The sequence below is a fragment of the Pleuronectes platessa genome, chromosome 1 (assembly GCF_947347685.1).
Source record: "Pleuronectes platessa chromosome 1, fPlePla1.1, whole genome shotgun sequence".
Classification (NCBI taxonomy): domain Eukaryota; kingdom Metazoa; phylum Chordata; class Actinopteri; order Pleuronectiformes; family Pleuronectidae; genus Pleuronectes; species Pleuronectes platessa.
Window position 1 is genome coordinate 6,360,038 of NC_070626.1, and position 21,893 is coordinate 6,381,930.

The 21,893-nt window shown below is 39.1% G+C and overlaps 2 protein-coding genes across 2 annotated transcripts in view; one reads left to right on the top strand and one right to left on the bottom strand.

Annotated features, from left to right (window-relative positions):
• cep89 (centrosomal protein 89) overlaps window positions 1-21,893 on the bottom strand; it is a 56,639-nt gene that overhangs the window by 9,693 nt on the left and 25,053 nt on the right. Inside the window, exon 17 of the mRNA XM_053426067.1 lies at window positions 2,107-2,255. Within this exon, the coding sequence (XP_053282042.1) occupies window positions 2,107-2,255 (149 nt within the window). The remainder of the gene's footprint in view (window positions 1-2,106; window positions 2,256-21,893) is intronic.
• Window positions 1,995-21,715, top strand: zgc:165481 (uncharacterized protein LOC100073327 homolog). Its single transcript, XM_053426080.1, has 2 exons — window positions 1,995-2,395; window positions 17,334-21,715. Exons 1-2 carry the CDS (start codon window positions 2,332-2,334, stop codon window positions 18,074-18,076), a joined length of 807 nt encoding a protein of 268 aa, XP_053282055.1. The 5' UTR covers window positions 1,995-2,331; the 3' UTR covers window positions 18,077-21,715.

Sequence of the window (21,893 nt, forward strand, 5' to 3'; positions counted from 1 at the left end):
ATGATCATTAACAAATAGCCTATATTTAAAAGTGTGCTCTTTTCTTTTTCTCTTTTGCCATAGTGGCAACAACTACTATCTTACCATCTCAAAAGGTATAAGAACATATATTTACCTTCGCCAACGAGGTTATGATTCCGACTATTTGTCTGTTTTGAACATTCAATCAAGTTGCAGCAAAGTGCACACATTGATTTTTTTTAATCAATTAGTCAATGAAGATGATCACATGATCTTACTGTGTTTCATGTAAATCCGTTCAGTAGTATTAACGTAATCCTATTATCTAACACAGATGAAAACATAACCTCCATGGCGGAGGTGATACAAATCCACAGCATACATATATGTCAATACAACACATCCAGAACAAAATGCAGCTTTACCTTAACCAATTATTGCCTATCAAGTTATGTTGTTTGGTCTTAGCTGTAGGCTTATTTGTGTTATTCCAAATTATCATGTCTCAGGCCCTTTCATCATGCAAATCCTTTTGAATAGCGGATGCGATTGCTCCACCCTCAACGACATGGCCATTAGAGAGGGTTAACTGATTCATCGGGGAGAGAAAGGATCTGTGTGATCATCAGAGATGTCAGCATCTACCTCTTGAACCCAACAACAAGAGTGAAATTAGCACTGTATAGACACGGCAAAAATGTACTTAAGCAAGAAGGACTGATGTTTTGTTTCAGAGGAGATGTGTTGTTGTGTGTTGCGTTTGTTTCTGTATTCACAGGTTGTGTTGCCCTATTGTGTGTTGGATTGTTGAACTGTAATGTGTTGCACTGTATCTTGCAAACCCAGGTTTCTGTAGCTTGTTAATCCAAAACTTTAAATTGTGACACCAAAACAAAAGAGATGATTAAAAGAGATAAAAAAAAAAAGCTGAGGTGAACTGCAAAGCAGGTCACCATCTATCATCTCCTAACGGCAGGGTTTATAATTTGGTTCTGAAACACTTTTTATCTTATTTGTTGAAATCCTCTTCATGTCCCAATAGTCAATAATAAATAAAGTCGTCTAAAAAGAATAAGAAAAGCTGTGGTCTGTGGCCCTCGCAGGACTGTAATGAACATGAGCAATACATTCATTTGGACTGAACATTTTTTTTTGCTGGTGTACCTGTCTGTCACCAACTGTCACTACACCACTGAACAGGGACAATAGCCATGAAGTTAGCGAGCGAGTCAAAGAAAAGTTCTAGTAGTTATCAGGCAGTGAGCGTTACTGTGTTTTTGGGTGCGTGGCTTTCACGAGAGGACTGATTGGAGAGGTGGCCTGATCTATTGCATTTTTTAAGTGAAAAATGTGAATAGTAAAAATTGCTTTCCAAGGATTACCAACCCTAGCTTTAAATATATATCTTTTTTAAAGTACCTATGAGTAAGTATTGGGTAAAGCATTTTAATGTGACAAATAAAGTTTGCAGACTGCCTGTCAGCACGCTGACTGTATTATCAATATTAATAATTTATATAATCAATATTGCAAAAAATTACACGAAACACTTGCTTGGGCAATTAACAATATACACGCCGAGTGTGAAGCCAATATGTAGAACGGTTCTCGAGAAATGCCGGCCACAGCTAAACAGACAGACGTCAGTGTAATTCGCAGGGTTCCTGATCTACCTCAAAGAAATATTTGTTCCTGTATTCATTGTTATTTATAACCAAACATGTGCTTTATGTGGATACCAGTATGTCTATGACAAGGTACAATTAAATGATAAACATGAATGCATATTTATGTAGAGTCTTTATTGTTGTGTGGTCATGTCGTCTTGCTGAAATAAGAATAATTCTTCCTGACACAAACAATTGAAGAAAAGAGCTTAAACGGATCTGTTAGTCTAGACGTCTGTTTCTAGTCAGTAATTGTTTTGTTGATGTGACCTGCTCTGCCTCCATGCACACCTTACTGCTGCCTCTGGCCTCCCCCCTTTTTAAAACTGCACACGCACCATTGCCTCACGCTTTCTCCTCCTCCTCTCATTCACACAATCTCTCCCTATCCTCCTCCCTTTTTCCTGCCCGCCTGCCTCTTGCCATTTCTCCTCCACTCTCTCGTCCCTCTCTCGCTCTCCGTCTCATCCCCTCCTACCGTTTGGACTGCAGCAGTCTCTCCTCAGCCTCCTGTCTTTCGCTCAGCAGCCTTTGCAGGTGAAGAATCTCCCTCCGGTGAGACGCCGTCCTCCCCTCTGCTACCTCCTCCAACGCTGCCAGTCTGCTTGACGCCTGCCTCCGGTACACCTGCACATAACAAACACACACACGCACACGCAGAGGAATGAGATGTGGAGTGTTGCTATGAACAAGGTGGATATACATGAAGGAAAGAACAGCAGAGACAACTCGTGTGGAGGAGGGGGAGTCACACACATTTGGACAAGGTGAGGAACAAAACACACACACACACACATACCAGCCTCCCTAGAGAAGATCTGCAGGTTTTGTGCATCTGTACCTGCGCTGCATTTGCTTTTTATTTGTTTGAAGTGTGTGTGCATGTGTTTTAGTCCGTGCCTCCAGAAAATAACAGTTCTATTGGAGACTTCTATTTTAAGTTGTTGTATCCACAGATGAGCAGCCGTTGGGCTGCTGACACTTCATAACTGCTCCTCTTAGCAGTGCTGCACACACACACACACACACACACACACACACACACACACACACACACACACACACACACAAGTGGAATACATGTTTGTTATGTGGACTAGTTTACCTCACCGAATGCAGTATCAAACTCGCTGCCAATAACGGAAAAAGAGGGACAGCACAGATAAGAAATAACCAATAAGAGAAAAGAGGGAGGCAGAGGAAAATGAAGTAACAGCAATATTATGTTTGGCTCTGTGCTCTGCAGGTTGGGAAGAGAGAGAAACAAGGTCTGAATAAGGACAGACACTCTGCTTGTTTTCTGTCAGCAACAGATGTAATGTCTCTGTCTTTTAGGAAAAGGATAAATCAAACAAGTTGTTTCAACACTTTTACCATACATCTTCTTGGTTTTTCACTTTAATGATAATGGTCATGATTTTGATACAGATTTATACAAATGGCTGTTCTTCTGAAGCTCACTACAACAAAAAACATGGAAAAAATGGTCAACGTAATAACTGGGTTCTGTTGAATAAGTTCAGCAATTAACAGATAAACTGTTACTTATAATATAAAGTACTGAGGTACCATTTCTCAAATAGATGACTGTTCTCCTATTGAATGTGAACAACCTATAAAAAAAAGTATTTGAAATCACACAGTCAACGCTTGTTATCTGTTTCAATATTTTGAATGAAAGAACATGTATATGGCTGACACTGATTTCATAAATGGAAAGCGTTTGGCAGCTTGATTGTCTCCAAGGCTATCGGATGAAATATTGGGGGAAAACAGAGAGATGGATTGTCTCCTGGACAGACTTGAGAGCAAAGAGCATTTTAAAAAGTTGTTCTGCTTTGTTTATAAAGAGCAAAAATGTGAATTAAGTTGAGCAGGTTGTGTGAAAACGCATAGAGGTAATGTCACTGAAGATAAAATAAAGAAAAATATCAAAAGTTAATTCGCAGTAATTAATGTATTAACCAATGAAAACGATGCATGAATCTTCTTTTGTATTCACTGATCCTTTGCAAGATCATACAACACACACTATAGTATATATATATATATATATAAGAATGGTCTGGGTCTAAATTAAGGTTAATTAACTGTAAATGGACTGTATTTAATACGAACCGCATTCAACGATTTACACAGATGCCGCTTTTCCTATCAGACTGCCGGCACAGCTATCAGGGGCAATTGGGGTCCAGTAGCTTGCCCAAGGAAATTTAGCATGCGGACAGGGGATGTGTTGGGGATCAAAACACAGACATTCAGGTTACCTCCTCTATCTCCTGTGCCCAGTTAGAGCTTAATTTTTTAAGAAAACAAGCAGTACATTGAAAAAAGAGAAAACAATAACTCTACAATAACAGTGAGTTTCATTTTTGCATTTATCATCATTTTACTCGAAACCAGAAATGAAAGGGCTGTGTATGCTTATAGTGTGTGACATTTTATAAGATGTGTGATTTGGTCTGTGTAAACAGAGTGAACTGAAGGCAAAACAATTACAGGCGACTTACCATCACTTTTCTCTAATGACCAAAGCCTGGGGGTTTCAGGAATCAACCTTAGTAAAAGTGCTGATTCCATGCAAGTGGGATGGTGTTTGATAAAGTTTCACAAAACTTAATCAAACCACCACTGAAAATAATTTAACCAAGATGTTCTGACAAAGCTACGTGTATGTACCAAGTTGGTCAAATTAACTAATATACTGATCACTGTAAGTGGCACAATCATTACAATTCTAATATTTTCTATATTTTGGACCATGCAGGGCAGCCCGAAACTCTCTATAAATGTGAATACATTTTTCCATTTATTCATGTATGTATTTGCTGTGGTTCTCTCAAGGAGGTCACACAACAGAACACCAGATGACATGTTTGAGAAACATTAGCACACGCCAGGCACATTCAAAATGCACTCAAAGAGAGTTCAGCAACAGCACAGTGCCAACCTTATCTCAGCAGGTGGGCCAGTCCCTGCTGAATATCTAAATCTGAATATTGAAATGAAATGTATTTGAATCTATTCCTATTAAATACAACGGGACAGTAAAGAGCCTTAGTATTCAACATGGCCCCATCTCCCCATCATGCCAATTCCCTATTGTGTTCAGTAATGAATGGAAATGCTATTGTATGCTGGAGAACTATAATCTGGGGGGCAAAATGTCTCCCAAGCTATCAACCCCCCAGGGAGGCAGCAGGGCGCCAGCATCAGCCCAGCTGAAGCGGTGACATTTAGCCCTCACAACAAGCTGAGCTGAGCAATGCCAAACCAATATATCTCCCCTTGTAGCTGCAGCCCAGAGGATGGCTGACCTTCTCCACCCAGTAATATCAAAAATACTAAAAATTCAGAGCAGACAAGTATTTCTTATACCACATCCCAGTGGGGGATTGTAGCTGTATTAAAGATGAATTGCATCAATTTCTAGCACTTTTACACATGAACAAACACTTGTCCTTTCAGATAATTCACTAAGCACAATTCACAAATTGTACTAATCACAATCAGAATCAGAATTAATTTATTGGCCAGGTATATTTTCACATACAGGAAATTGACTTTGTGTGGTTGGTGCATACGACATAAAACAACAATATATGTAAGTATAAACAAAGCATTCAGCTCCAGGTAGTTCTGGCTGCACCAGGAAGCCAGGCTGTCAACTTCCTCTCTGTAGGCTTCTACAGTACTTACTAATTGGACACGTGACTTGTCTCCATCAACTTGCAGGTTTCACAACATTATTTCCCTAAAATGACCAGTCACATGATATCTATTTGTCAGATACAGCTGAAGTCGATCCTCTGAGTCCTACCACCTCCTAGAAGTCTGTGTAAACAGATTAACCTTTTCTGCTGGAATTGGCTGTCTTTTGTCATTAGCAAGGAAGAATCCAGCAGAGGTAGTAATGAAGCAGTTGCATAGGGCAGGCAAGAGAACACAAGACCTTACTCCATATTCATTTCTAAGAGACGAGAGGATACACTGAATGAGAGTCAGACTATGGGCCAGACTCTGTAGCAGGAGGCAAAAAGTTGGTTTACTAATTGTTTACCAGTGTTAGGGCTACAGAACTAATGGTTAGTAGGCATTATAGCAGGACAAATGTTTTGAAGCATGTTGAAACCGATGTTTTGGTTCTGTGTATGCCCTCTGTAGTATAATCATTTAGAGGTTAAGGTATAAAGAGGTGAGTCTTTTTCACTTACTTGGGCTGGATAATTTGATTCTTTCTGCTGCACAGAGCTGTTTCCAGCCTAATGGTGCCTACAAATTGCTCTTGGTTATTGCTAGCTCTGCTGCCCAGACGGGTAATTTGACGTAAATGTTCATTTGGAATATGATGTGGACCCTGTGGTTGTGGTTACTGTGGTATTGAGCTGAGCTCCTACCCACTCAATCAAAAGCATAAAGTAGATACAGAAGAGCTATTCATGAGACCGGCAGCCACACTCACATTGTTACTGTCACATACAGAACATAACCTCATTTTCATAGTTTTATTAAATCACTGTAACTGTAATCACTTGAACACTGAAGCACCTCTGTCATTGTCACACGTACAAACCGGATCTACTTTGTTAGTGCTCGCTGCCTTACACAGGGAACATCCAAACTGAACCACATCCTCTGACATGCAGTAATTGCTTCTTATAATATACTTCGAAAAATAGGGTTGTGACAGTATATTGTTTGTGTCAGATTTGTCAATTTAGATCCACAGATTTGTCTGGGTCACAGCTAAAGAACACAGAATATAGATCATTACCTGTATATCAGTCCAAATGACCGCAGCTACAAAAGTTGCACAGGCAGAATATTGAGTATGTACGTCACAACTGATTCTAAAACACTCTAAGCAGATTATCAAGCCAATGAAGCAAATATACCAGTTATTCTGTCACGGAAAGTCTGCTCTACTAACTGCTCTAATTTCATTAAAATATGCACTGGGAAAATTCAGAGGCTGGAATCAACCAATTGGGATCCTTTGGAGGGAGATCACATTGATGTAGTGTTGAAATTTGTGAGGCCTGCTAACGTCCCGTTTAATAACAATAACAATAGTCTCTACACGCTCAAAGTAAATTCAAAGGAGATTTTTAAATGTATCTTTGCAGAAGCATAATTTGGCTTAAATCCCAAAAATGTTTTATAAACTTTTAAACAAATGTTAAAAATCTCACATCCCAGCATGGCCCATTGAGACAGAATTGTTAAACTGGATCATTTGCATTTAAAGTAACACATCCCTTGTAGTGCAGCTGGTAACCAGAACGATCGTGCATTTTGTGATAAAAGCATGAAATTTGGTACACTTATAGCCAAAGGCATTCTCAAAAGATTTGGATATGGAGCTACCATGAATTTTCAAAATGGCGCCCATGGCAGCCATCTTTCAAAATGGCTGTCAGTAACAACTGTTCGCTTATGAATGATGGATATAATATGATGTTTCAGGCTTATTTACCATACATAGTACTTGGTAAATGTCTTTTGGATAATCTAAATTTGTCATTAAATATTCAAGATGGCTGACATCTTCAAGATTGCAGCCATCACTTTTATGACTGTCTGATATGGGTGATCTCGGTGTCAAACCAGTATTATTTTTTATTTCCTTTTCTTTGTGCAGAATTCAAATTTGGAACTTTACAATTGGCCAGAAGCTTCCTTCTAACTCAGAAATGGTGACCACAATAGTCACACTTGGTGACCACTGGTCACCTACAACAAGATGGCAGCCATATTTCTGAAATTAAATCTATAATTTCAAGTACACTATCATCTATTTTATTGTAATTGAAATGTTATCCAATGAAAAAAAAAAAAAGAAAAAAAAAAAAGTAATAGAGTGGATGTTGAAGCACAACCAGGGCACACTGGTGACACCACTGCTGTGAAACTCAGCATGGGGTTCAGTGCCAGCTAAACACACTCCTCTTATGGGTTTCCCAAAGGAAAAAAGCACGTACTTAGCCTACGCACGTGCCCATGCATCACAATGGGCACAAAGCACGTGCGTAGGCTAAGATCCATACAGGAGTTTGAGATTGATTCCAAGAAATCAGATAACACACGTCACCATGACCAAACAACAAGTGTCCAGGTCTCATTCATCAAAGATGTACAATATTTGGTCAGTGCAATGGAACACTTTGGAAATCCATTTGAAGAGGAAAGCAAGGACCTGATTGTTCTCCACTCAAAGGAACTTGCTGGACCTTCAGCTGCTGAGGTAGTCAGAAAGGTGAAGCAGATAGGAGAGCACCAATTTGAAACTTTCACCAAAGAACGCCTTGTTGAGAGAACAAAGACAGTGGACAACACCATACCAAGAAATAAGCTTCTGGTGTTTGGTACTTCAACCGTGAGGAGAGTATCAAAACCGAAACAGAAAATGGTCTCTCTCAAACACGACATGGAGCTCTTTTCAAGGTTATTCATTGCTTGCCAGACCCGAGATGGAAACCTAGAGGAGTTCTTTCGACACGAGAACCAACCATGTCCACCAGCGCTTTCTGACATGTGACAAGTGACATGGAAGTCCTTAGCAAGCCACCTCTCCCAGATAGGACATCGATTGCTCCTTGCACGCATGAGGAAGCGGATAGTCGCATGTTATTGCACGTAGCCCATGCAGCAAGAAACGGCCACCACAAAATTATGATTCAAACAGTTGATACTGATGTTGTGGTGCTGGCTGTGGCAGTGGCTCAGACTCTACAACCAGAGGATGAGCTTTGGTTGGCTTTCGGTACTGGTAAGAATTTTCGATATTTGGCAGCCTATGAAATTGCAGCAGGGCTCGGGCCCGAGAAAGCATGTGCACTACCAGTGTTCCATGCATTGACGGGTTGTGACACTGTGTCAAGCTTTGTTGGCCATGGGAAAAAGACTGCATGGGCTGTATGGTCTGTGCTTCCAGAACTTACACTTGCCCTGTTGAAAGTGTCTTCAGCCCCAGATGACATACCACAGGAGGTAATGGCCACAATTGAGAGGTTTGTTATCTTAGTCTATGACCGAACCAGCACATGTACAGAAATCAATACGGCAAGGAGGAAGTTATTTGCAAAGAGGCACAATGTGCAAACAACCCCCCCTACCAAGGCTGCCCTAGAAGAGCATGTTAAGAGAGCTGTATACCAAGGAGGGCACGTGTGGGGTACAGTCCTGGTGTCAACACCAGAACTACCTTCACCGTGCGAATGGGGCTGGTCAAAGTCACCTGAGGGGGACTATGAACCCTTCTGGACATGCCTACCAGATGCAGGCCAGTCAAGTTATGAACTTGTCTCATGCAAATGCAAGAAAGGTTGTGTTGGGCAGTGTAAGTGCAAAAAATCCCACTTACAGTGCACAGCCCTTTGTGTCTGTGAAGGCGAGTGTGACTGGTCTTCCCTGTGATAGACCCTAGGTTTCCCTTGCTTAACATGAGTATTTTGAGATAGAAAGAAGATTCTTAGAAATTCCAAAGTTCCCAAATCAAATTCTGCATCAAGATAAATGTATAATTAAACATAGAGATCATCCATATCTAACCAGTTGGCGGCCATTTTGAATTTTCAATGAAAATGTTCCACTATCCAAAAGACATTTACCAAGTAGTATGAATGGTAAATAAGTCTGAAATATCATATTAAATCCATCATTCATAAGAAAACAGCTGTTGCTGGCGGACATTTTGAAAAATGGCTGCCATGGGCGCCATGTTGAAAATTCATGATGGCTCCACATCCAAATCTTTTGAGAATGCCTTTGGCTATAAGTGTACCAAATTTCATGCTTTTATCACAAAATGCACAATTCCTTTATATTTTGGAACTAACCTCTTGTACTATTGTACTTTACAGAGGAAGTGAATATGTTGTAAGAACAGGCCTTAAGGAGACTACGAAGGCCAAAGAAACCGGAAGTTTAATGAAAATATTATCAGCAAAGTGTGACGTTTTGGGCCCCTTAACAGCCCATCTGTCAAAAGGTACTAAGCAACCAAAATAATTTTTACACCTAATTGTGGTAAACAAGGATGAAAGGTCTGCCACCAGCAGCATGAACGTAATCCTCTGGATCAATGGTATGATTCAGAAAAGGCTCACTAAGCAGATATTCCGACAGCAAAGGTCAAAGCTATCATCAACTATCCACCCAGAGAGGAGTTGGCAAGAGGCAGGGACAGGCTAATAGGGAACATACAGTATTTTGAGAATAAATGTACCACCTTGTCTGACATAAGATTTAATAAATCACAAGACACACACACACACACACATGTACACACACACACAAATGTGTAGCCATGAGCTCTCAGAAACAGTTGGGTTCATTAGGGGCCTTTTTGTGATATATGTGTTGTGTAACACCTGCTGTAGGTTTGACAATAAAAATGTTGTAGGAGGTATAGATTCTCTGTAAGTGTGGTGATAGTTACATGTCGCTTTTAAGAGACCATATTTGAGGCTATTTTTGATGATATTTAACATAGATGTAACATTTTACATAACACATTTCACATTCAGCAGTTCTTTACTCAAATGGAAAAGCACGTAAGAAAAAAATATTTTCCAAATTAATATAATATTGTCAATAAAATCGGACAGTCAAACTGTGAATTTTAATCAACAGATAAATTCTGTTTCATAAAAACGAGCGAACAGTATAGCTTCTATTTTGCCCATATCGTAAGCTACAGTATATATGCCGGTAAAACCAGTCTTTGATCTAATTCCTCTTGCCAGGATCTATCCAGAATATTGATTGTTCTGTAATCCTGGCCATAAAGATCCAGGTCCAAACGCCTGAGGCTCAGTGTTATTCAGACTTCTGCAGCTTAGACTTTGCTTTAATCTTGGAGTCTTTTTTACACTATGTGAGTAAAACTGATTGATCAGAGCACTTTTTGCTTTTAAAAATAATACCGGCTTGTTATTTGTAGTGGTTTAAAGAAGCATTTAATATATAACTTTATTGATTTACACCATTGGGAAACTCTCCTCCTGTTCTACCTCCTGTGAAATTCAGCTACAAAACAGCACCAATGCAGCTGACAGGGATCAGGACGTCTTGTTGGTGAGCACACACAGTTCTAACTAATTTGTCAAAATGAAATGAGAAAATGCATTGCTTGAGACGCCGTTTAGATCAACACGTTTTCTGATCTGACGGCTTAATTGAAAGTATGACAAAATGCGTCGGTGTCGGAAATGATTACTGTTGGTTAAGGTTCGGTTAGGGTTAGACACATAGCCTTTAGGGAAAGATCAGGATTTTAGAGCAAATTACTTATTTTGTTAAAGGGGAATGGAACGATCATTGACTATGTAACATGAGCATTGGTCTTTTGATGTGCTGGTGACCTCAAACTGTCCCACTGACCTCCTCCTTACACAAACCGTTTTGGTCAAGAACACCATCATCAGCTTATTCCTCTACATTTTACCCATCCTAATTAGGCTACAACCACCAGGCTGTTGACTGTAAAGTAAGCATGTTGTTCTGAGCACTTGCAAACATGACTGATCCTTTAATTAATCTTGGGAGGACAACATAATTCAAGCTGCATGTTTTAGTGTCTGAAGGGGATAGCAAGTTCTGTAATTATAGCATAACAAGGGGATACTAGCACAGACAGAGCAACTGGTTCAGCACGGTCCAATGGGATTCAGTTGCAAGTTGACAAGGCCGTGTTGACTTTAGGCAAGCAAGGTCCCATGATGGATGTCTATGGGGAGCAGGTATTTCATGGAATTGTGATGATGTTATATTCTGCAGTGATATCTCATTATCACTGAAACGGCTCCCTTGACTCAGACTTTCTTAGTGCTTGCTTTCTTTTGTTCCACCCAAATCTTCTATTTTCTTCAGTATTTTGCAGAGACTCAATGTTTTTATTTTGTCATCTAACTTATGCTTAATTTTCATTTAAAAATCACCCTATAAAAAAGCATCAATCAAATTGTGATTCCACTCATGCAGTTCTATTGTAATGGCCAACATGGCTAGCAAGCGCAGAAATAAAAGCGTAGGCTACTTAAGAACTTTCAAATGTCCAAAGCCACTCCTGCATGGTTTCAGCTGTATAATTACATCTATTTTCCTATTGGAAGGTGAACCTTCAGCCCAGTCTGAGGTCTTGAAAGATCTGGTTGGGATCGTATCACTCGACTTTGCTCTGCTCAGTTTCCCTTAACCATGACCAAAGTCACTGTGGCAGGTCATGAGCAGTGCCTGGTTTTCTGCAGACATGACACTTAACTGTTCCTGGTCTCTCTCTCCCCCTCTCCTCCCTCCCCCCCCCCCCCTATCTCTCTCTCTTCTCTCCCTTCTTTTTACCCATCTCTTATCTCTTCCCCATTTTCTCTAGTCCCCCCAACCGGTCGATGCAGATTTCTCTCCACTGTCGCCAAAGTGCTGCTCACTTTGAGAACTGTTGGGTTTCTCTATGATTGTTAAGGTATTGACCTTCTAGGTATGGTGCCTTGAGATAATGTATATTATGATTTGACACTATACATAAAAAATGTTATTGAATTGAACTTGAGGCCAAACAATCTTGGTTTCATCAAATCAGAGAAACTTTATTTTCACACACTTTTATGCTGACACTTTAATGCAAATTCCAAGAAAGCATTAATATATTTACCAGTAAGTCAGCTGCAGGGTCCCGTCTGGACACCCAGTGCACATTGGGCTCTTGTTCACCTGAGATCATTCACCCATGATGTTTCAGTTTAGCTAAATGAGCCACTCACTATGCAACTTTTGCTGGGCAACAGCGATTAACAGTTTTTTTATGTAGGAAAAATCATATCCACTCAATTTAATTTACCATAAGAGAACTCCAGCCAGAATGCAGCTGATCAAGACAGATGGGAGGACCCTGAACCATCTTGTGTCCATGTGAAATTTTGTTTTCTCTTTTTAATAAATTTCTATAATTTTCTAAAATCTGTTTTTGCTTGGTCCAGTGTATTGTGTGTTGACTGATGAAGCAAACTTTATGTTGTATAAGGCTGCAACGCAACATAATGTGAAAAAAGTGAAAGGGTCTGAACTTTCTGAACACCTTATAAATAAGTGTAACAAATATGTGAAAGTGACAATTCATGTAGGTAAAAGCTGTTTGTGTGTGGGGGTCAAAATGTATGTATGCATGTATGTTAAACAAAAATGTATGGGCTTCGAGAATGTGTGTGAGACCCAGACTATATTTTCTCCTTTATGCCCCATTATAACCTACAGTATGTAGCTGGATCTCTAAATCGCTCTGGTGAACAGGAACACTATTTCATTCTTTCTTGCCTCTACTCTACCGGAATCTTCCAATTCCTAAATGTCAAATGTCAGCTACGGTCCAGCTCCTCCCCTGTGCTTTTCCACATCCACAGTGGACCTAATCAAATGTAACATATTTACCTTGGAGAATCCAACTCAGTAAGTTACCTTGTCGATAATCCGTCAACTAAGTCAAATAACTAGTTTGTAGTCAATACACCAGTCAATCAACTCAGTCAGAACACACATACACAAAACAACACTAAGAAGCTGTTCTCTCTACATTCTTTTCCCTAGTACTTTATTCTGCAACACTATCATTCCATGCCGTTTGACAAGTTATTTCTCCTTCTGAGATTTACAAAACAACCAACCTATAAGTCAATATGGAGATGTTAATTTTTAAGATATAAATCATAGCATTCTGTGTTAAATATACTGTAAATGTAATGATGTAATGGCTTGATTTTCATCTCAAGCCAAGAGACTGCATTGTAGAAGGCAAAGCATTTCCTGACACGATGAGGCCTACCCTAACATTTATCCACATCACCAAAGGCTTCCTCCACTAGTGGTAGACAAGTGGACCTTCCAATGGCAAGCTGAAAATAATGTCAGGGTTGAGCAATGAAGAATCTGGCAACAGAAAAAGATTAGGTCAGTTTTTGAACCAGAGCTCAGCAGAAAAAAATGTTGTCCTGGATGACAACATGGCAGAACTGCTGTGGAACATCCATCTTGTAGGTCGGCAAAGTGATGACAGGCAATCGTGTGGAGTGTTGCATAGTGATGGAGACTGTGTTTATTAATAGATTGTACACAGTGATGTTCCCCCTCATTGACCAGGGACAATGACAACCTCAGTAATGTAATTACTAAACTCATACCACAATGTGAAGCTCTAATGACAAGAGCTAATGGCAATTTTTGTAATTGTTCTAAATATAAAGTGGCTTTTAGGTTTACAAATGAATGGCTGGTAACTGGTGTGGATCAACTGATTGGGAGTGTGACCTGCACATAGAGATTGCATTATTTTTTATATAATCTGTTTGCAGACAGTTTCACAAGAGGCTTAAAAGGGGAAAGTGTTTGGCTCTAGTGGAAACTCCCAACTGGATGAACACTTGCAGCTGCAGAGCGATAATGCATACTGACAGCTGGAAGCAGTAATGTGCCATTAAAGGTAACAATGAGAAAATTGACTTTTGTTAACAATACTGGTTTTTCACAAGATTTAAAAATACTTTTAAATGTTTTCTAAGATAAGAAATTCAATATTAGGCCTTGAGTACTAGTCAAAAGGCAACATTTTTGTTATTAATGTAAACTCCACCAGATAGCGTTGTGAATTAATGTTACCTTAAATTCAGGTTCATGTTTCACAACATGGAGCTGTTTTTTTCTTTTCACAGTCCTCACACTGTTCCCCACAACATTATTTGTCCTGACATCAGAGTCAAATTGGCCGATTCTTCTACTGGGATTGATGGAGTCAAGCCGGTTCTTTCTGACATCTTTCTAACATGTTTCAGAAGGCTTTTTAAACCCATCAGACTGGTGGTTAAAATATTGAACTGTCAGCAAGTCACGGAGAGGCCTGCTGGGTAATTTCCAATGCAACATCCTCCTTTTCAATCTATATTTCATAGTCATAATGAATGAATGAATGAATGGACATCTTCCTGCCGGGAGGGGGACTTGTTGATGACCAAGTAATAAGGTGAAATAGGAAGTGACAGGAGTTCAATAATTGCACAAACTTTCCAGGTACTCTCCACTTTCTTGGGACTGTGCATACTTATCCGCACCAACTAACTAAAGGGAGAACTGATTATACAATTTTATATATTACATGTTCTAATTGGCTCAAGCCCCTACCCCCCCAAAGTACAATCAGCACAGATAATGGATGGATGGCTGGATAGATGGGTTATATGTTCTATTAGCTGATAATAATATCCACTAAGAATGGGTGATGTCCCAGAAATCATATCACAATCTTTTTAACACAGAATCACAATCCCCAAAAATCTAAATTATGATCTTTATTGCAGATTGTTTTCATGTTCTCTTCAGTATGTCCAAATTCTAACAATTTATGGACCATTGAACTCTCGTAGTGATGGTGGTGATTCTCATATTTTCTCCAAAGGGGTTGATCTGTACGACATTGCCCACACACATGGCCAGGTATAGGTGACATTTTGCCCTGCGGACAAAATGATTCAGATTCTGCTTTTTCTGTATGCTATTTCAAGAGAAAAGAGCATACAGAAATAAAAAGGAAATATATAAATATTAGGACTTAATCAATTCAAAGCATCAACTACATTGTAAGATGTTCCAAAATAGTAAGCGATATGCTTCTCCATAATCCTTGAAGAATAGAAATGATATTTATCTCATGTAAATAAATTAATGATTTATGATTAATATGTCTTTTAAAGACAGAAAAGAAATGGAATATTCAGTTCACTTGCATGTCATTTTCATGTGAATGAAGATCTCTGAAATTAAAAGGTCTTATCAGTTTTCGGCAACAAGTTGTTTGCCGTTGGACACAACTTTGAAATGGCACACAAATACAATGATACAACCACTGGCCCATGCTTGATGACAGTATCTGGAGTGGAGAAAGTTTCTCATCCAGACTCCTATACAATCTGTTTCCGGGTTTTATCTGGGAATATGAAATAGTAATGTGTGATCACACCTCTTTCACAGCTCGCAGGGACATTCAAAGAAATCCATCAAGTCTTAGTTTTTCTTTACCAAAGAGTATTGAGTCTCCCATTAATTACCCTGACTGAAAAAATATCCTACTTCTTATAACAACATAAAACATGTCTAATGCTTCATTATATAGCTGTTGACAACACTGTTTATCCAACCCTCTCTCTCTCTCACACAAACTCTTAGACAACTAACTTGTCTGTTGGGGCATGATCTATTTAATACAGCAGAATATTTATGGAATCATATGTGTTACATAGCCTGCTAATAAATGTGCAACATGTATGTATTATTGCATTATATTTTATGTTAGTCTTGCTCCTGTAGACCTAATGAAGCCAGAGAATAAACGGATTCTGTGCTACGTATTACAACACCATAACAAACTACAAGCAGACCATTTTTGCATGTTTGCATGTTGTGCACATTGATATATGCAATTAAAAAAATTGTGGAATAATGTCCCACTGTAACAACAATACGCTGTCAAATCACCTGAGAAACCCCATTTTACCATGACCAACATGTCCAAGGGTGTTCAGATGGGACACGTGCATTTGCCTTTTACACAGTGAGAGCTGGACAAAAATTACAAAAATGACAAAGTATGTCAAAGGGCGTGGAATATATAAAAAAAAGCCTGAATTATTAATGAATCACTGAATTGATTTAAAACTTAACCTTTATTGCTATCATATTATAGAGAAATCTTAAAAGAGCTTCACAATATTTCCCTGCATATTATCTGCCACTGTAAAGGTCTGAGGCATAGGAAAGGTGGTGGGGGCACTTTATCCTCATTCCTATTCATGCTCGGTTTCTATGGATGCTTGCTTACAGCTATTTGACCTTATTAATGATGAGTGACGGTGTCTTGCTGTTTCTCCGTAGACAAAACTGATCATTTGAGTCTTCTCAGCTCTGAAGCACTTCAATAGCTATCAGCAATTATATAGAATCCCAGTGAAGCCGCTGGTATCTCATAGAAGTGATACAGAGGGGGCAATAGCAATGTTGTTGATTATTTGCACACACACTTGATCCAGATCACAACTTAAATTTGTCTTCATGTGTGGTGGTGATTGAATTCAAGTCAGTACTGTGTAAGGGTAATGTTGTATGAATTGTGATATCTGAACAATAATGATGCCTTTATTTTTTATTTTAAACCAAAACTCTAAATTGTTCAATAAGGTAATTCAGTATGAACAGCATAAGTGAATAGCTTTTAACAAAGAAAATAGTGTTGCTATATAATTCCAAAACAGGGGTTTAAGGGATAACAAATAAACACAACAACAATATAAAAGATTTGGTTCATTTAATTAAGAACTGCAACAACAATGTATCCTATACAAAACACTGAATCAACAAAATATCTATAAGGAGAAGCTATCTGTGCCGACTCTCCCCAAAGATCAATAGCTTTACTGGTTTTTACCTTGCCACAAAGGACTCTGGGATGACACACTGATCCAATTCCCAAAACATTAATCATTCATCAGCAGCAGGTACAGAGCAGAAGCAGTCGGGAGAAAAACTCCTGACCTTTTCTTGTTAGGCAGAGATAGACTATATACTGTAGTCATAAGCATTTGCTTGTTGCATCCTATTCATCTACTGCTGGAAAACAATCTTCATCCCTATAATGACTTTTTTTCAATCTGTCTCTATATCTTTCTCCAGAACATGACTTGAAGATGAGCTGCCCTCAACCTGAGTTGGAGGAGGACTGTCCTCCACCAGAGGAATTAGAGTGTAAAATCTGTTACCAACGCTACAATGCCCATAATCGCAAGCCCAAGATCCTGGACTGCCTGCACCGGGTCTGCGCCCGCTGCCTCATTAAGATCCTGGACATTGCTGACGGGGCAGCCTGCATCTCCTGCCCTTTTTGCAGACACCAAACCGAGATCACCGAATATAAGGTGTCAGCCCTCCCTGACGATGCCAACATCATATCCCACTTGGCAATGCGTGACAAATCCTGGAACTCCAACCACAAGAGGGAGGTAGTCCTGACTCCAAAGAGTTTCTCCTCATCTAGCCCGTCTCATGAATCATCCAACTGTCTGGTCATCACCATTATGGAAGTGCAGAGGGACTTACAGCACTCTCCAACTCGCAACGGTAGCTCTGACATTTATGCTGAGCAGAGCCTGGACTCAGAATCCATGGGCTCGAATGGACCAGTTGATCAGGACGCCCTGTCCAAAGTCTGTAATCATGTTCCACGTATCCTGGTCTGGCTGCTGGGATTCTTATACTTTGGCTCACTGCCTCTTGGAATTTACCTATTAGTAATCCAGAGAGTGACTCTAGGTATTGTATGCGTTAGCTTGGTTCCATCAAGCTTGACAGTTTGCCTGGTCTATGGATTCTGCCAGTGTCTTTGTCAAGGTATATGTGACTGTTCCTCCAGGGGCTGATATGACACCTCTATACTGATGGGATGAAGTCAGCTGCAGAAAACAGGTTCTTTGTCTGTTGTAGATGTAGATGTAAAAGAATAGGAGGCCCAAGCGTAAAGGTGATGCCTGTAGCAGGAAACTGCCTGACTACTTGTCAGTTATTCTCATGCACATGATGTGCCAGTCATTAGACTGAAGCAGACACTTTTCAGTGATGGTCTATCTTTAAGGATGATGTATGGAACACCAGCTTGAGGAGCTCTGTTTGTGAGAGAAGCGCCTATATCTACATTTCTGTGACCCTATTTGTTCTGTGTTGTGTGTATGACCTAGTCTGGCATCAGATTTGAGATTAGACTTTCAATGTTTGATTTAAAAAATAATAACACTGATAAAGTCATGGACCCTCATTTATCAATCGTTATTAAGTGACAGTGGGTTTGATGAATTTGTATATTTAAGTAAGATGACTTTACATCTTGATTCAGCTCTAAACAATGAATAGCCCGAAAGATGAAAGAATAATTCACTAGGTGGCATGGGTATTTACATCATGGACCACATGAGTAAACTATAAGGACAAAACCACAGTATTCAAATAGTCTGATTTAAAGGTAAGGTCATTCCCTTGGTTTTCCCTGATTACAATTCATTGATTATAAACTGCATTTATGCATTGCTGGAAATTTGTCAGTTGACATTATTTTAGATTTTCATTTTAAATTTTCATTATTTTCAAATGAAACAATTGTTTTTATTTGGTGTGTTTATGATAGTATTACATTTTACCAAATATTTCACTCAATATATTCTTTATTTATTATAAAAAATAAGAACTTTACTTGTTACAACTCTAGGTTAATCAGAATCGAAAGATTGATAGTCGTTATGATAAGAACACCTGAAATAACTTAATATTTTATGAAGGATGTGTTGTAAGTTAAGAGTCTGTTGAACCCAGTGGTATCCCGTGAGTCTGTTGCAATGTCTTTATACACTATAGCTGACACACTGTGCGAAACAGAATATGGAATACTGCGATTCACAGGTCATCAATCAACCAAGTTGCAATGAATGTGGACTAATCAAATGCTCTGTATTATGGAACAATGCAAGGGATGTTCCCAGAAAAAGAGTGTCCATGTTGCTTTATTTTCTCACTGCAAAAATCCACTTCCAAAGGAGGTAGAGAGAGGTTAATGGCAAAGCACATTTCACCATACAGTACCAAAGAGTACCAAATGGACTGTGATTTGGCCATATTACTTTGTTACCTGTTTTAAAGTCACAGAAGTTACTTTGAGTATGCAGTATGTCTGATGAGGTTGTTACTTTTGCCTATTTTATGTTCCTGTCTCCTCCTCTCTTTTTCTTTCTCAAATACACACGTGCCATTGGCCTAATGTCTTGGGTTTTTTAATACATTTTCAATGTGTACCAAGAAACTACAATTTCTTTGTGGGTTGAAAAGAGAGGCTGTTAGTACAGGCTGTCAAAAGCAAATTTGGATAAAAAAACAACAATGGCAAATGAGATCTCCTTGGTGCACACACTGTTACACCTAAGCCATGTGGAATTCTTATTGGACACCTAGAGGTTGTGTCAATTATTTGCGTTCCCCTCAGAAACAATTGGAATGGGCAATGCTTCCTTTACCCTACACTGAGGACATTTGGGTTGAAGATCAATATATGAATAAAAAGTTTGTCAACATGTAGATGTTTCAAACAACAAGGACCTTTTGTTTGAAGGCACCCATTTTTCAAAGGAGCAACGGTATTGGATCACATGATAAACAGGTGTTTCAAATGGCCCAGATGTTGCCTTTTGGATTAAATCTTCACACATTAAATATAGCTCTGAATGTTCTCTGTTGGACAAAAGAGGAAAAATGTATTCCACTTCACAAACCCTGTGAACAGGACAATTTGCAAAGTCCTGAATAAGGCAAAAACTACAGGTGAAGTGAGCAACAGACACCGAACAGGTTCGGTTTAGGACAACAACAGCAGCTGATGACAGACACATTGTGAGAGCTGTGAAGAAAAACCCCAAAACAACCAGCAGTGACTCCCAACCTCCACAGGGCACGAGTGAAGGGATCACATGACACCGTTCCAAGACGACTGTGAGAGAACCAGAAACCGCAAGATGCAAGCCAGTCATCAGCAATGAGAATCAAAGGCCAGATTGGAGTTCGTGCATAGGTAGAGTTTAGACGTTTTATGGGTAGATGATATTAAGATTAATCTATATCAAAGTAATGCAGATGCCAGAGTGTGGAGAAACAAAGGATCCACTCATGATCCGAATCATACAGGCTCATCTTTGAAGAACAGTGGAGGTGGTGTCATGGCTGCTCACTATATTTATTGATCAGCAGATAAAATCCAAAAGTCTACAGAAACATTTTGTCTGCCAGATAACATATATTTTGAAGTGATATTCAGGTATAGTTAAGGTTTGCCACATTGGCTGGGTGTATTTTTCACACTGCATATGCATATTTGGGAAACCAAGCAATAACCATGCATGTCAGGGACAGTGTAACAGGGTAACACAAAGTCAGTGTAGCTCATATTAACTGCATGGGGCTTGTGTCGGGTTTGGAAACAAATAACAAAAATGCCTCATGGGATCCAACAGAGTAACACTTCACCCCCCATTGTGAAGTTTCTGAGTTTCAGTCGGATTTCAGTGGTTTTTAGGATTGATGTAATTATTTCAATCAAAGGTGATTCAACAAAAAATGTAATGTTGTTAACTTCAAGTTACTCCAAGTTACTTTACCTTTGCTCACCTTAAGATGGACATCTGGATGTAAATTCAAGAAAATTTAAGCTGAGATTCTTTTGATATTAAAACCAGATATCATGTGCACAACATGACACTAGTTAGTATCATATAACTATAAAAGTTAGGCAATAGAGGGAAATGTATGGGACTTCTTGAATTTCTTAAGAGTGTGAGGGAAGTGCTGCCCCATGTGAACCATAGGGGAGCATATGGAGGTTTGACTTATAGGAGTCACAATGACCTATCTTGTTGCTATAACAATCATCAAACATTTTAAATATAATTTCAAACCTATCACCTCCTGCGGTTTAAGCTTCTACTGTGGATTTCAAAAAGTATTTTTCCTTATCGCTCTGTGACTACAATATAAATTCTACATTGTTAGTCTGACTTCTGCGATGTTTTGCATTCATGCCCAGTGAGTAACATTTCCAGCAGTGCAACTTGCAGTTATTGTGCTTGGTGGTTTACCTCAGTGGATGTTTGGAGCAATTATTTACCTTTGACAGTTACCAATTTTCTTATACTCACAAGCACTCAAGCTACACTTTACTCTAAGAAGCAAGTTTTCTCCACAACCTTGATAAGTGAGGATCCTGGACTGATTACTTTTTAATATGTTAAATGGTAAACTTCAGTTAAGAACATTTTCATGAAAATGGAATGTGCTTAACCCTTCCCTGATGTTGTTCCTTATGTTCTTTTTACATTACCATCACTGTTGCTCCACCTCTCTATCTACCCACTCCTTTATTTTTATGCTTCTTTCTATGATCTACTAACTGAAGCTATCAGCCTAATGCCACACTTCTGATTAAAGATGCTATTAGACAATGAATAAATTGAAGATTATTTTCTAAACATTGCTTTTGTATTTATTTATATTGCTGCTGTCTGCTGATGAAATCCACTTTTTAAATGAAACACAAGTGACACAATCATTAATATTGTGATCACTGTAACATTCTGCATGGTCCTTCTCATCACGCTCAAAGGAACTAAAGGCTGTGGATATACTTCAGACAAAAGGTGAGAGCTA

Excerpts from the sequence above, each read along its gene's own strand:
- zgc:165481 (XM_053426080.1), top strand. The coding sequence starts at position 2,332 with ATGAAGGAAAGAACAGCAGAGACAACTCGTGTGGAGGAGGGGGAGTCA. Across the intron at positions 2,396-17,333 it reads GTCACACACATTTGGACAAG|AACATGACTTGAAGATGAGC; the intron begins GTGAGGAACAAA and ends ATCTTTCTCCAG.